General features: G+C 39.7%; 1 protein-coding gene across 1 annotated transcript in view; it reads right to left on the reverse strand.

Moving 5' to 3' along the window:
• Nucleotides 1–158: 158 nt before the first annotated feature.
• The window catches only part of ABCA4 (ATP binding cassette subfamily A member 4), a 65,024-nt gene continuing 49,663 nt past the window's right edge, over nucleotides 159–15,519 (reverse strand). Inside the window, exons 33-49 of the mRNA XM_030279192.4 lie at nucleotides 14,487–14,592; nucleotides 14,321–14,395; nucleotides 13,672–13,841; nucleotides 12,586–12,763; nucleotides 11,082–11,197; nucleotides 10,248–10,395; nucleotides 8,565–8,688; nucleotides 7,724–7,853; nucleotides 6,715–6,835; nucleotides 6,488–6,550; nucleotides 6,270–6,376; nucleotides 5,180–5,321; nucleotides 4,476–4,610; nucleotides 3,197–3,300; nucleotides 3,018–3,110; nucleotides 2,445–2,694; nucleotides 159–1,586 (exon numbers count right to left, since the gene is read on the reverse strand). Coding sequence (XP_030135052.4) covers nucleotides 1,464–1,586; nucleotides 2,445–2,694; nucleotides 3,018–3,110; nucleotides 3,197–3,300; nucleotides 4,476–4,610; nucleotides 5,180–5,321; nucleotides 6,270–6,376; nucleotides 6,488–6,550; nucleotides 6,715–6,835; nucleotides 7,724–7,853; nucleotides 8,565–8,688; nucleotides 10,248–10,395; nucleotides 11,082–11,197; nucleotides 12,586–12,763; nucleotides 13,672–13,841; nucleotides 14,321–14,395; nucleotides 14,487–14,592 — 2,185 coding nt within the window. The 3' untranslated portion in view covers nucleotides 159–1,463. The remainder of the gene's footprint in view (nucleotides 1,587–2,444; nucleotides 2,695–3,017; nucleotides 3,111–3,196; nucleotides 3,301–4,475; nucleotides 4,611–5,179; nucleotides 5,322–6,269; nucleotides 6,377–6,487; nucleotides 6,551–6,714; nucleotides 6,836–7,723; nucleotides 7,854–8,564; nucleotides 8,689–10,247; nucleotides 10,396–11,081; nucleotides 11,198–12,585; nucleotides 12,764–13,671; nucleotides 13,842–14,320; nucleotides 14,396–14,486; nucleotides 14,593–15,519) is intronic.

Here is a 15,519-nt window from a genome sequence, read left to right on the forward strand (position 1 = left end):
AGCTTCCTTTTGGACTTCCTGTGTTTCCTTTGTCACAGGATGTTCTGTGGGACTTAGCTGGGTTTTGTGTAAATCTAGTTAAAAAAGGCTATTGAAATGTATCTGAATGACATTTTAAGGAAGCTATTTTAGAATATGAAGAGAATGCATAGATACTGTTTTGTTTCATAATTAATTTATTTATCTATAATAGATGTATAGAAAGATTTTTGCAACTATTTGTAAGGGTGAAATATGCAATAAAATCTATTTTTAAACCAGTTGAAATAATTATGGCAAAAAGAGAAGGCTACAGCTGGTTGCTGAAGTTTCATAATATTTTGTACAGTAAAAAGCAAGAGTGTCCTTATAAAAAAAAAATCTACATCAATTGAAGAAAAATATCTTTGAAAGCAAAAATACATGACCCAGATTTTAATTCTGTGTAACATATCTTAGAGAAGATTTCTTAGAATATAGTAGATCTGATAAATAACTGAAGAAATACATCATCATGAATTTGTTTTCAGTATCTAGTTAAACTGTGAACCAGAAAAAGGGGCTAAATGTCAAATGATTTCCCACTGGCTGCAGTGTGGAGTACAAGCAGGTTGAAATTTTCCTTCTGAGGAGGTAGAAAGCACGTACCCTATTCACACTTTACACCCACCTAATGTCCAGTCCCAGGAGAGAAGAAAACATTGGTCCTGTTTAGTAACAAAGACCTTTCCATGTCTCTGCAAGAAAACAAAACTTTTGGCAGATTTGGACATACTCTCTTTCTTTTTAATCTCCATTTTGACATTTGGCCTCTCTTTGAGGCAACTTGAAGATGAGTATGAGATCATTTTAATTAATTTTTTTTTTAAAGCAAGTTTCTTGTCTGGGTCTGAGCTCTGAATTAATTCTTTTCATTATTGCTGAGACAACCGTCTGTTTTCACTGGCAGCCTGGTGAGACAGTGAAGCAATCTCCCAGGACTAGCCCCATCAGGCAGCACTGTTCTGACCTTGATAGTCCCGTGCACTCAGCACAGCATGAATCTGCTTCTAAGCTGGGCAATGCTCTCAGCCTTGGGGTCTGTCTGCTGACTCACAACAGTTGACATAAGGGTTAAAGAAGAAAAAACCTGCCAGCCTGAAAGTACCATCTAGAGAATCCGTCTTTGATGTTATTTATATGTCAAGAAGGAGGAATGAGACTTCTCTTCTTGTATCTTACAATGGACTTTATGTTAGAGGAAGATTTTATTCTATAGCAAGGAGGACCTGCCTTTCCTTTGACATTCTCAGCACATAGTGTTACTGGTAGAGCAATAGAAGTTGGCTGTTGCTAGGGCTGTTGTTGAGATCAAAGTGCTCAGAAAGGTGCAAAAAAATCAGTGTGATACTGAGTGTGCAAACCTTTGTTTTACCCTTGCTCTGCTCTGGTATGGCACATGCTTGCACTGTGCACACACACAGCCTGGAGGCTGCAGGAGCAGTCTATGCAACGGCCTGCTGATGCAGAGCTGGGGACACCCTGGCTTCTCGGCTGGCTCCAGCTGCACGCGGATGCAAAGGAATTTCCTCATCCTCCAGCTGCTGTTTAGCAAAGTTCACAAAAACCTGTGTGAGGAAAGCAGACAACATCACCATATCTTCAACTGAGATGAGTTAGTGGAATGACTGCTCAGCGGGAAACAGACAAAAAGGGGAATCCATAGACATCAACTGAACTGAGACACTGCATTATCAGCTAAAATCATGAGTTCCTCCTTTATTTTGATAACCTTCCTTGTAACTTCCTTCCTTTGGATGTACTTGCTTGCAAGTAAAATCCTACTTTTTCTTAAGGAAGAAATGGCTTCAGCCAGGTTTGCAGTTAGCACAGCATGAGTTTGGTTGTGATAGGAAAGAGGAGACAGCATATTTTAGTAAGAAGCTGAAAGGCAGCCTGGAATGACTCTCTAGCAATCCTACCAAAAACAGCTTTGCATATGTGGACCCTTTGTTACTTAGGAAAGCAGGCAGATGGGGCCAATACCCTCTAGCAAATGGGTGTTTTCAAAACTCCCAGTAGACTTCCCAGGTTTTGTGTGTCTAATTGCTTCTCACAGTATCTTTAATACAACACAGTCCAAACCTCTTATTTAAAATGAAATGCTATTCTCGGCTCAGTCTCATTCCAAATTGCTGACCTTGCTCAGAATGCTGCTCCTGAAGGAATGGGTTGTGTGAATTCTGTCATACAGGAAACACTGTCTTACCAGCTTTCACATGGCACCTATTTACACAGGGCATAAGTCATAATAATATAATACTGATACACCCTCCTTGATGAGAGGCCTGGGAATCTTGCCTGAAAAAGAGGTGTGAGATAATTCTCTAAGCAATTTAGTCCTTCTCTTGTTTGGATACACCCCCATTATGTTGCCTAATTCTCACCAGACAGGCTTTCTTGTGGATGTTTTACTTTTTACTCACCTGATCTAATGTTGTTTGAGACACAGAATATTCTTCAATATGCAAATTTTCCTTATTGGAGATTATTAATCGAAAAATCTTAGCCAGAGAGGAAGAGCAAATCTGATACTGCAGCATGTTGTAGTGTTTCTCTCTCTGTAAACTCCCTGGGAAGTTGGTGCGTATGAATTTCTCAGCAGGAGCAGGATCTGGAGGCATCCCAGACTTTGGAGCTTTGATTTTCAGAGTGACAATGTAGCCATCTCCAAACCTGTGAAGGACATACAGATTTAGGAATTGGGTGAAGAGGTTATTTCATCATTCAGGAAGGAAATTATTTTTCTGCAGCTATGAAAACAATAACGAAAGATATTGCATACAATCCAGCTTTTTAGGAAGCCCTGTATTTGCCTTGCAGAAGTGGTATGTAGCATAATAGAGTTGCAATGAGATCTGGTCAGATTGTCTGATATACAGCACAGCTGCGCCCAGAAATAGGTGTGGTTAATCATTGAATTGCTTATATTAAGAATAGTACATGTCACATACACCAAATTTTCCCCTTAAAAACCACCATAAAAATATTCTACTTACTTGTATTTTAGCTCCTGAATTGTGCCTAGGCATTTGAAGGTACCTTGTACCATGATGGCTAAACGAGTACAGAGAGCTTCACATTCTTCCATACTTTCAAAACAGAGAAGAGATATTTGAGATAAAAGCCAAGAGATGTACTTCAGCGCTTTCAGATTCTGCATTTGAACTGTTCTTACCTGTGTGAGGTTAGAACCACTGCTCGCCCACCTCTGAGCACGCCAACAATCGAGTCCCACAGGAGGCGCCGGGACTGAGGGTCCATCCCGGTAGTCGGTTCATCCTGTAATGGAAATGTTAAGGCAATCAGAGTCAGATAAAACAGGGAAAATCTATTTAAATCAGGTCATTTTTGGACCATAGCACATGATTTTTTCTCTACAGTAATCTGTACCTTGAGAAAGCACATAGACCTTGAGAAGAATAGGAGTGAGTGAGTACCAATGGACTTCTTGGCACAAAGCAATAAGGAAACATGGACTGCAGGTAAGAATACAGTGCTGTCTGTGTAGGGCACAGCTACAGTGAAGGAAGTGCCTTTTCTGGGCAACAATGAGCTCTCACCAGGTCATCTTACTTGCATAAACATATAGGACATTGTTCTATCCAAGAAATCAGTGAAGTAATTTTAGTAATTCTTGAAGTCACCTAAGAATTTGATTCTACATAAATCAGCTAACTCAGTAAGTAACAAAAAATGTAAACAAAATTAGGATAGAAAAATTTTCATTGAACATCTTGTCTTAAGAAATGATGAGAAAATATTTCATCTGACTGTTTACTACAGGCAGAATACATGTAAAGGCATATTAAATGGTACAAGGAATCAGGCTACTAATATGTATTAAAACGCTTCTTCATAGACTTTACAAAGTAAAAGTGATTGTGTCTAAAAGTCATAGACATACAAATTAAGATGGTAGAATATAGTCTAAATAAAGAATTTCTGTAGTAATTTCATACTGAATTTCCCTTTAGATTTGCAATTATCTGATCACTTATTTTATTTGGCAAGAACTACATTTCAGCATTCGTATAGTATAAATTTGTTTCATTTAGTCCAAAGATGTTAAAGGCTGGAAAAGGGTAGTTATCTTCCTTTGTTCTGCTGGATAAAGCCAGGTGGATATATTGGAAGATCATCTTTTACATCAGTAGTTACACTCTGACAGGAAAAGGCAGACTGAAACTAAAAAACAGTTTAAATTCAGATTTTTCTGGATTATAGATTTTATCTCAACACATTCCTTTTTGAAGATCTTTCTTTTGTAATCACTTGGGGTCCATTAGAAACATAGTTACTCATCCCAGACAATACCTGAAATTAATTCAAAATTACACTGAAATACATGTAAATTGAGGGCAGAAAGGAGCTTTCAAGGACTTTGTGGCTCTTTAGCATGTAGTATTATGAGATGTTATATTGAACTACCCAGGCTGTGTTTCCATGACACTTACTAGCAAGATGAGTGGTGGGCAGCCTATCAGGGCAATGGCAGTGGAGAGCTTGCGCTTGTTGCCACCACTGTAGGTCCCTGCCAGGTGGTCTGCGTACAGAGGAAGTCCCAGCTTCTGGATGCCCCATTCAGCAACCTGTGGAAAAGACCTTCTGTTTCACACAGCAGCGACTGCAGAACAGACAGGATTGTTGATACATCCCTCTTCCGGTAGAAACATGACAGTCCCCTGGGTTTTAGCACATTCATTTTAGAACTGGGCCAGGGAAGTACAAACTACTTATGATAATGCTGAGGGACGTTCTAGCTATGTGAAGGAAAGCCATAAGGCAGCCTCAGCTGTAGACTTCTATCTGTACAAGAATTTAAATTATTTTCTTCTGGAATCTTCATGCTTGCTTCCCTGTACATACACAGCTTTAAAGGCAAGAGCAAAACAGCAACCAGTGCCATTCTGAGCCACAGGAATCGCATCTTTAGCCTTCCACTGTTGGTGCCAAAGATTTGCAAGTACCATTAATGCCTGGGAACCTGCATTTGCTAGTATGGTCTTGTTACTTAACTGTCCAAATGACAGGAACCACACCCAGGACTTCAATACACAGAAAAACAAGTACATTTTGGAAATATTGGCCCTTAGCATGTTAAGAGCACCATTAGTCATCAAAAATATCACTGTAACTATCAAAAGCAGGAGTACTTTACCCTCTTGATTTCTTCTGCTGGAACCCCCCGCAAGCGTGCATATAAATGGAGGTGTTCTCGTCCTGTGAGCAGGTCATCAATGGCATCAAACTGAGGGCAGTATCCCATGTTTTGATGGACATTAGAAATGTGGGTCAATATACTGGAGAAGCAAAGAAAAAGAGTTGTAGTTCTGTAATACCAGCTCTAAGACAGAGAAAAGCACTTTGAACAAAATCCTTATTTTCTGGGGCAACAATTCTTGTAAGAGGAGAACTGCTTCTTCCTGATAAAACATGCTATGAAAATATCTGTCTGTTCATAAGAGCAAGGAGTCTTATTATCTTAAGTCAGCTCAGTCCTGGTTGAGAGTGTAAGCCCATTTTCTCTCATCCATTTTCTTTTTAAAGTATAGACTAACTTAATAAGTTCTTTAAACAGCCACTCGGGTTTATTATTTTTTGAAATCAGTGTTTATATCTAGAAAGAAGAAGCAGTTATTTCAGCTCAGAATATGGTCATTAGCAACAAATAGGCAGGACACAAGGCTAACACTTCAATGGTAGTAGGAAAAGTACAAAATCACAGAATGGGTGTGGTTGGAAGGGGCCCTGGAGGTTATCTTGTCCACTGACCCTGCTTGGGCAGAGTCACCTAGAACAGGCTGACCAGGACCATGTCCTGGCAACAAGAGTTATTGCTCAAATCACATCAGTGGATGAAGAATCAAATCCCAACTACACCTAACAAGCCAAGGCACACAACCTGGAAGTAAACCAACATACTGTAAAAATTTATGACATTATGCCAGCACTGTGTAAACAAAGATGCTAGAAACAGCCCGAGAAAAGTCCCAAAGCTCAGATCAAAGTACCCTGTTGGATGGGTTATCTTATGTTTGGGAGCTCTTGCCACTAGATATGATTGCCATATCCCACTGTTAAGCATTACTACAACTAACCCACAGATTTTGCAATGTTAAAGGTATCAAATGCAATTGTGTGTTACCTGTGATCTTGGTGCCATAGAGTTGCTGGATCATTGAGAGTGTGATCTGGACAGCTCTGTGCTGGTAAATGGACTGTCACAGGGGTTTTTTCAAGGTACTTACCTACTGCCAGCCACTACAGCATCTCCAGATGTCACATCAGTATCTCCAGTCAGCATTTTGAATGTTGTTGTTTTGCCAGCACCATTCACTCCCAAAAGGCCAAAACACTAAATTGCAAAATTTATCACATTCTTTAGTATTTCCAACTTGCAAATCAGCAGGGGCATAAAATCTGAACTGATCCATGGAATGTAATCCAGTGTTATTGAACAACCTACCTCTCCGGGACGGATGCCAACACAGAGTCTGTCCACTGCAGGCTTGCTTTGCCCTGCATAAATCTATATTGACAGGGGGAGGGAAAAAAAGGGAAAGTTTCTATTTCAAGACATTTACAGAAATGAAAATCATCTGAATTTTTAGTTTAGTTTAATTCTATTAGGATGAGGAAACTTTAGAACTGAGACAGGAGTAAATATTTTTTTCATTCTTCTCAAAATATTACCTTGGTCAGTTCTTGTAATTGTAAGATATCTGTTTTGTTTCCTCCATTCATAATTCTTTTTCTTTCTTCTGCAACATCCACATCTTCATTAATAATAGGTGACATGGTAGTCTCAGCAAACCTAGAAAAACGAAGATATGGGGTTGCCATAGGTTCAGTTAGAATAACAGTGTGAAATGATGGCTAATCTGCTGCAAAAATGTGAGTGGTGGAAGCAGTGGGGTTAAAACTTCACAACTGGCTGAAGTACTCCTGCTACTGGGAGAAGCCCTGTCCTCTAAAGTTAATCTCTAGATACTAAAAAGGGAGGAAATGGCTTGCTCAAAAGAACATGCCTTGTCAGTCACTGATATGCCAATAAAAACCTGCCCCTTAGCCACAGCTTTCACTATTTAGCTACTCTTAGTAGCTAGTGATGGTCCTCAGAAATAGAAGTTTTGAGTCGATCTCTCTGCAAGACAGTATTTTTATATATTGCACCAATTAGTACTCTTCTTGGCAGTCTTGAACAGGAGTGAATGACGCACTCACAGCTGGTGGTAGCTCTTTTCATCAATGGAGAGGCACATTTGTAAAGCAGAGAGAAGTTCACATAGAGTCCAGGATACATCTGTCCTGTGCAACAGACTAGAATTGCTGTCTTGGGATGCCACAGTATTAGTACCTAGCCTGACTGAGGACACTACAAACTTTCCAGGTAATTTTATAATCTCAGTCCACAGTGTCTGAAATGAAAAAAATTTACATTAAAATCTTAATTCAAGAAGACTCATTTCTTTAATAAAATATTCTTAAATCCTCTTAAGATAATGCAGATTTGTAAATGCTTTCTTGGACCAGGATATCAATAAATTAAGATAAGGTCAGGTAAGTAAATAGAAAACAAAAAAAAAAAAAGCCACAAATTTAGAGAAATATTAAGAACAAAAAGAAGAAAGGAGGGACATAGAGAATAACAAAGATAGTCATTCTTTTAATAAAGGAACATTAACAGAACTTTTAGACATACCATCTTGTGGAGAACAAACGGTGCTGCATGAAGAGATTCAGAAAGAAGAACACAACTCCTTGAAGAGCCATGGCAACCAGGTTCTTTCCAACAAAGTCCCACTGAAAGGGATCAGAAACACGCTCCTCACCTTTGGAGAAAGAACACCAGAAAGGAAGGTGAAATGCTGCTGAAAAACCCCACTACTCCTCAGAACAAAAAGCATAATAATAATTAATTACTGTACTTTATTTGCTCATGATCAGGCAATAGTTTTAATTTTCCATTCTTATAAAAAGTCTTAACAAAATGCCTTCCAAGTTCAGCTGCTGCATGGAGTAAAAATAATCTCTCTGAATATGCACTAATTTGGATATCATTACATGAAACTTGCATGGATTATATGAAAAGACACACGTTTTCTGAATTAAAACAGATGAGTTCTGTTGTATGACTATTCTTTTAATAAGTTGTCTGATATCAAAGACAACCATATCCCATGAGAATGCATTTGAAGAACGTCAGTCACTTTAAACATTAACTGAGGTGTTCAAATGAAATGAAAAAATAAATCCTCCTGTAGTGTTTGAAGGTCTTCCAAAGGATAAAAAAGACACCAGAGTCTGACACTGAACAAATAGGTTCATTTCCAATGCAAACTACTGGTTAGGCTGTAGAGCTCTGACAGCACTATCAGAAGCTGTGGTTCCTTTAGAGAGGGTGAACTTGCATCCCTCTCATCCATCTGATGATGGACAAGGTGGAAAATCTACTACTTTTCTTTGTTAATCCTTCCAAACATCTCATCCAAGGTCAGGACATGTGACACTGCCATAACTTGTTTCTTATTGGCTTTACTTACCAAACCTTGCATATAATTCAGTCACGGCTTGGTTCATGGCCAAGTCAATGAGTCCACGGCCCAGACAAAAATGTGGTAGGACAAGAAGTACATTTTTCAATGTTTTATTAAACTTCAGCAAAGACTGTAAGAAACAGAAACAACATAAGCTGTTTAAACCAGACCTGTTTGAGAAAACACAGCAATATAAGAGAAAAGTTCTTTGTCATGTCAGAGAAACTGGATGTTCTGTTTTCTTAAAACAGAGTATTTATCAAGTTATACTCAAAGCAACATAAAACATAAACAGCAAAATCCTGACATACACTGCACCAGACAAGGTGCTTGTGATAAACTGGCAACGGCGAAAAAATTTGGTTTTGTAATGAAGTATTTCCCTATGTAGCAGAGGTAATGTAATTCTGCTGGTAATAACATGTAAAGATGCTATGGGGCTGTGTTGGATTTGCACTGGAAACAGGGTTGATAACACAAAAGGGATGTTTTAGCTATTTCTAAGCAGTACTTGCACAGAAAAGGTCTTTTCTGTGCCTTACCTTACCACCTAGCAAGGAGCTGGAGGTGCATAAGGAGTTGGGAGGGAACACAGCTGGGACAGCTGACCTCAACTGGCCCAAGGGATATCCCAGACCATACAGAGTCATGCTCAGCACATGAAGTTGGGAGAAGAAGAAGCAAGAGGGGAGTGTTCAGAGTTAAAGCATTTGTCTTCCCAAGTCACCATTATGTGTGATGGAGCCCTGCTTCTCTGGAAATGGCTGACCACCTGCCTGCCCATGGGAAGTGGTGAATGAATTCCTAGTGTTGCTTTGCTTGTGTGCAGAGCTTTTGCTTTACCTATTAAACTGTCTTTATCTCAACCTATGAGTTTTCTCACTTTCAGTCTTCTGGCTCTCTACCCCATTCGCTGAGGTGGGGGAGGGGGGGAGGGCACAAAGAGTGAGTGTCTGTGTGGTGCTTGCATGCAGTCCGTGATGCAGACCACGGTGAAGCAGCCTGCAGTCCTTGGAGGTCCACAGGGATGCAGAGATCCACCTGCAGCCCGCGGAAAAGACCCATGCCAGAGCAAGTGGATGCCTGAAAGGAGGCTGGGACCCTGTGGGAGGTCCATGGAGAGAGGAGTCCATGCTGGAGCAGCCTGTCCTTGAGGGACTGTACCCTGTGGAAGAGTGAACCGTGCTGCAGCAGTCTGGGAAGGACTATTGCCTGTGGGATAGACTCACACTGCAGCAGTTTGCAGAGAACTGTGGCTTGTGAGATGGACTCATGTTGGAGAATTTTGTGGAGAGCTGTCTCCTGTTGAAGGAACCTCACAGTGGAGGAGGGGAAGAACTCCTCTCCCTAAACAGTGGGAGAAACAATGGGTGATGAAAAATAATCCTCATTCCCTGTCTCCCTGCGCCTCTAGGAGAGGAGGCAGAGTTGTGAAGGAGGGAAGGCTGGGGAGAAGGTGTTTTTTTCAGATCCTATTTTATTTCTCATATTCTGCTCTGATTGTTTAAATAATAAATTCAGCTAATATCTCTCATATTTGCCTGTGATGGTATTTGGTGACTGATCTCTCCTAGTCCTTAACTCATGAAGCCTTCATTCTATTTCTCTCCCCTGTCCAGCTGTGGAGAGGAGTGAGACAGAGGCTTTGGAGATGCTTGGCATCCAGCAAAATTACAAAACGTTACTTACCGGATTATTTTCAAATAATTCTAGGATGAATGTAATGGCACTGCTGTTGATTCCCACAAAGAGATTAATACAAGACAGTGCAACATAAGCTGTGCTGGGGATACTGAAGAAGGAAGAAGCAGGGTACATCATGGGAATTACTGCCCATCTGCATGCAAGAAATAGAAAAAACTATGATAAATTCTCAATATTCTCATGTTAGTTGGCCTAAGGAAAACACAAAGTTAAGCTTTCTTGCCATCCCAAGTATAACAAAATGGTGTAACCAACCAGTAACCCAACACAGTATTTTTTCCTCCCTGGTTACTAAATAAGATTTTTTTCTGCTTTGTCTTTTTTTTTTTTTTTTTTTTTTTTTTTTTTTTACTATTAAAATGCAGGGCATAAGACACTGCTAAATTTGAGAAAACTTAATGCTAGCAAGGTTGCTATTACCCCAGGTATCTTTGCACATTTCAGTGAATTGTACACCAAGAAGAAGAAACAAACAAATGTTGAATACTGCAAGACACTTTAGTATTGACTGTGAATGCGGCAAATGAACAACCACTAAATTGCTACACAATGTACAAGGAAGAAATCAGCAAACTGAACAAATGTATTTTCCTGTACAGGTCACATTTAATGCTTAAAAATGCAAGGCAGGCAATGACAAAAGAATCTCTTTTACAGCATGTAGCCAGACAAAATGTGTAAATATCCCATAGAAGAATTTAGTTTTAACCTGTTTTGCATCCACTCAGTTCTATTCTTCAAAGCTGGGTTCCACTAACATGAAATCATTTCCATGTGAAATACAGGACCCTCCATGCAGCAATAACCTTGAACACTCACCCATACAGGAGCAGCAAGGCAACGAGCACAGGGAGATTGGCCGGGGAGGCATATGCTTTCTTGTTGAATCCAGCGAATATTGCCACAACCATCCCAGCACTCAGGGCATAATTCATCTGCCACAGCACAGGGGGAAGACCAATGTGTAAGACCTGAGAAGGGCTGCAAACATATCCACATCCTACACATCATTCCAAAAGGAATTTATATTGAGGAACATCAGAATTTGAGTCAGACTAGTCACACTGAATTTTTTGGATCAACAGGTGCCTGGCAATGCTCAATGTTTTTCTAAGACATCTTTTATCAGACTGTTCATCAAAAATGCAACACACATTGTTGTTTCTTGGATTATGATTTGTGAATCCATTATTTCATAGTTTGGAGCCAAGCTTCCCAAAAAGAGTGGCATATGTTTGCAATGGAAGTACAGTTTCTGGTGATGCAAACAAAGGCTGTGTAAGATGGAAGAGCTAATCCCTTGAGCCACATTCCTGGGAAGAGGCTAAAGTGAGTATGCTTGGCCACTGCTCGCTTTCTCTGTTCACTGTTAGCAGCACTACTCTACTGCAATGCTCGGAATCCCCCATGGGATGGAAGGCAGCATTTCCCTGAACTGTTAACACCACTTCGTGCCTTCGCATCACACTGTCAAGGGCAACAGCCTAGAGAATTCCTGTCAAGGAAGCTGCTGTGAACAGCAGGGAGCAAGAACTCTGGGACCTGCTTCTTTTCCTCATTTACTAAAATAATGCTTTGCTTTATCTTCTCCTGAGAGAACCTTCCAAATCCTGAAGAGTTTTGGGCTTTTCAAATATTGATTTTCTTTTCTTTTTAATTTTTTCAATTCCATGTTCATGCCTTTCTTATTGCCCACTTTCCTGGTTGCAAAGGCATGGCTGGAGAACCAGCCCTTGTTGTGCCTCAGCCAGCCAAAGAATTTTCTCTTTTATGACAAAGTGGCTGGAGGGAAGCTGAGCCCTGTCTAAGCAAGTCTGCACCTGTGGTATAAATCCTTTTGGAATAACACAGTGACCATGATACAGTGACCTAAATGAAGATGTCATTTTAGACACCCTAGAGTATTTTGTCAGGCCTATAAGACACTGTTCCAGCAGGCTGTTAGTCTCCTCCACTTAGGTTTCTTGAATATCTTGAAGTATGTTTTGGGTCTTCTGAAGGACAGGAGTGACTAGCATCAGGCAACGAGGCTTTCCCCTGCTGTAGTAAGTTGTACTTAATTATATATTTAATTGTAAGGGCTAGAAATCTTAAGACTATAAAAATACAGCTTCATTAGTTGACTGAGTTGTTGTGCATCTAAATTAATTTCTACATCTGTAATGAGGTCAAGGCCAGATCCTTAGCATGGTCTCTGAGAAACACTTAAGAGAAATGAATGCTTTGCAATGCTTAGAATCACCTTCACTTGATTTACTGTTTTGCCCTCAGTTCATGCACACTCAGGATAATCAGAGGGTCAGTCAGACCAGCAGTTACTTACTATGTCCCACATGAAGTTAGTTAGCCAATAGGTAACAGGGCTCACACCACTGACAAACTGGAGATGCTTGGCTTTTGTTACACGTTCTTGGATCAGGTATAAAACAAAACTGGCTGGTATAAAGGACATGGCAAAAATCACACAGATGGCAACAACAGCATCCACTGAAGTGGTCAGTCTGCAACAGAGCACAAGAAGGGAGTGTGAGCAAGGGAATGGATGCAATGCAACACTATATTAGCATTTGGGGGCTCTGGGGGGTGCTTTAAGATCTAGAAGTAGCAAAGTTGTTTAATAAGTAGAAGACTTCTCCAGTTTCAAAATGTGCTAGTGTATTTTTCTGAGCTGTTTTGAGGACTGTAGCTAACAAATATGGCACCGTTCCCTGATCTTTTACTTGCTTTATATATCCCAGTTTGACAGCCTATCCTGTGTGGGACATCTCAAACTAGACATTTAGGCACAATAGCCAAAGTGCTCTGGAAGCAGGGAAAAGAGAAACTTAAAAAGGCTAGTTGGAGACAGTGAGATGAAACACAGATTTTTGCCTCTGTGCTATAATGCAAAGTTTTCAGTGTCATTGAATTATGAACTAAATAGGAGAGTGTAAAATCTTGCCTTTTTAGGGATGTCTTTTTCAAGAAATTATGACTTTCAGATTTGGGAATACCTACTACATGCCATTGAAAAATCTACCTGCATGCTGTCCTTGGCACCAACAGAGTGGGCTGTCAACTACTTGGCCTGTAGTCACTTGCAGAAAAGTTCTCATTCCATTTTTTATTACAAGTTTTATTTCAGAAGTAAATGTATTGGATTTGGAGCATGAACAAAAATTACAAAATCTTGGTGCTTGGGAATCAACAGAAACATGCCATCATGTATGTCCAATGGTCATAGTTCTGTGGGATAGGAATGAAATCTCATGTGAATGTAACAAGACATGAATAGATTCTTGTTTAGAATGAAACTTCAGGGAAGGGCCTCCACATTCTGTCAACTGAACTCTTTTTTCTCTGAGTGTGAGCATGCTGGAAGTTGGAAGTTGTCAGGAGAGGGAGGGGTAAAAGCCAGAAGCAGACTTACACAGTGACTTCCGAGAGTTGCTCCTTGGTGAGGTTGAGTGGATGGTTTATAGCAGTGATCCCATATTCCTCAGGGTCTTGGCCAGTCCTCAGATTAGCTCTGAGGATTGCATTATTGGCTACATTGAGGAAACTAACCATAGCATGCCAGCCTTTATTGTTAAACCACACCTAAAAGAGTCAGAAATCACAGATTAATTTGCCAGTTACTGTCTTCATTGAGCTACAGGAGAAAATTTGGCTGCTTTTTATCTGCTTTGGTGGGCGTTGTCAGCAGGGGTGAATTAAGCTCCAGGAATACATAGTTCCTAGGCACAGTCCTGCAGGAGGAGCTCACATACTATTCTTTTAAAAGCATTGAACAACTACTGTCAGGGGATTTTATAGAAGAACATTTTAAGATTTAGTATACTACTCAAAGTATTTAGGACGGCAAGCAGTACTAAGAACATGATTTAAAAAAATCTCACATTTGAAATATTATTATTAAGAATTACCTACAGTATGGGATATAACATTAATAACAAGTTATTTCTACAGTATAGCATCTCAACTCTTCTTGCATACAGGAATACCACCAGCAATGTTCTCATAATTTGAAGTCAATGTCAAGAAAGACTGTGAGTAAGCAGACTAATTCCAGCAAATACCTTAATATTATCTTCAGTTTCCATGTATTTAAGGAAATTAGGAATTTCTTTAGCAGCAACCAGTGAAGTTTGTCCCTAAAACAAAATGAAAAAGCTAAATGCTGCAGTAGCCATGCTTTAGTAAGGGGAAAAAACCCAAACAAATAACATTTAAAATCTTGCTTACTCCTGTCACATTCATCATTCGGCCAAGATCACTTAAAAAATTGACAATTTGATCTCCAGAGACATGAAGAACTGGAAGCCTTCCTCCTATAGAGATTCCTCCATATCTAGCAAGGAGAAAAATATCATCAATAACTCATACCACATACCCATAACTGTACATTAATGGAAAAAAAACCCACTTAAAAAAAAGAACCCACTTAATGCAAGTTTAATTTCTATACATCAAATATTTATTGTATAACAATTTCTACTCTTTTTCTAACAAGTAGTGTTAGGTCTTTTTAGGGCTTACAAATAATAGAAGCTTTACCAGTTTCTGAGAGGTTTATACCAGGATCCTAAGAAAATTATTTAGAGAGAAGATTTGGAGAATACAGTGATTTCTACAGAACAAAATCTTTAAAGCAAGGTAATTGCCATGTAATGGTTTAGACAGCATGGAGGACTAAGGACAGCATAGACCTCAGTTGAAATTTCAGATGCTCTGAGAGGAGCAGGTATTCACCAATGTCAGTACCAGCCAGTGCATAATGATAAATACTACTGCACAAGGTGAACCGAAGCCCAATCCCATAGAAAGCAATACTTGCACATGAACCAAGTATTCTGTGAAGAAGGGCAGCCATCCAGCTGCTATCTTTGAAGTGAAATCCTACCACTGGTGAAAAATGAAATAAGTATGTCCCTCAGGCTAACCAGCTTCTTTCAAAGCTTAGTAACTGCAGAGTAGACATCACACACTGGGGTTAGCTGTCGTCTTTACCTAAAGAAGAATACTAGTGCAATCTGGTTTATAACTTCTGCTCATGTACAGAGCAGGCACGAGGAATTCTGGTTGTTACTTCTGTATTTGGTAGGCCGGTGTCTAGGTTTCATCCCACTCAGGTCCTTTTTTTGGAGGGTTTATATTTTTTCTGTGGCACTAAAAGAGCTGTGTCACAGCAGTATTACAATATACTATACTGTTGTGTTGAACCTTTTCACCACACAGTGCCCATTGGTTTGATTCTTGTAGGTAATAAAGCTCTGAT

This window comes from Taeniopygia guttata, chromosome 8 (genome assembly GCF_048771995.1).
Source record: "Taeniopygia guttata chromosome 8, bTaeGut7.mat, whole genome shotgun sequence".
Taxonomy (NCBI): Eukaryota; Metazoa; Chordata; class Aves; order Passeriformes; family Estrildidae; genus Taeniopygia; species Taeniopygia guttata.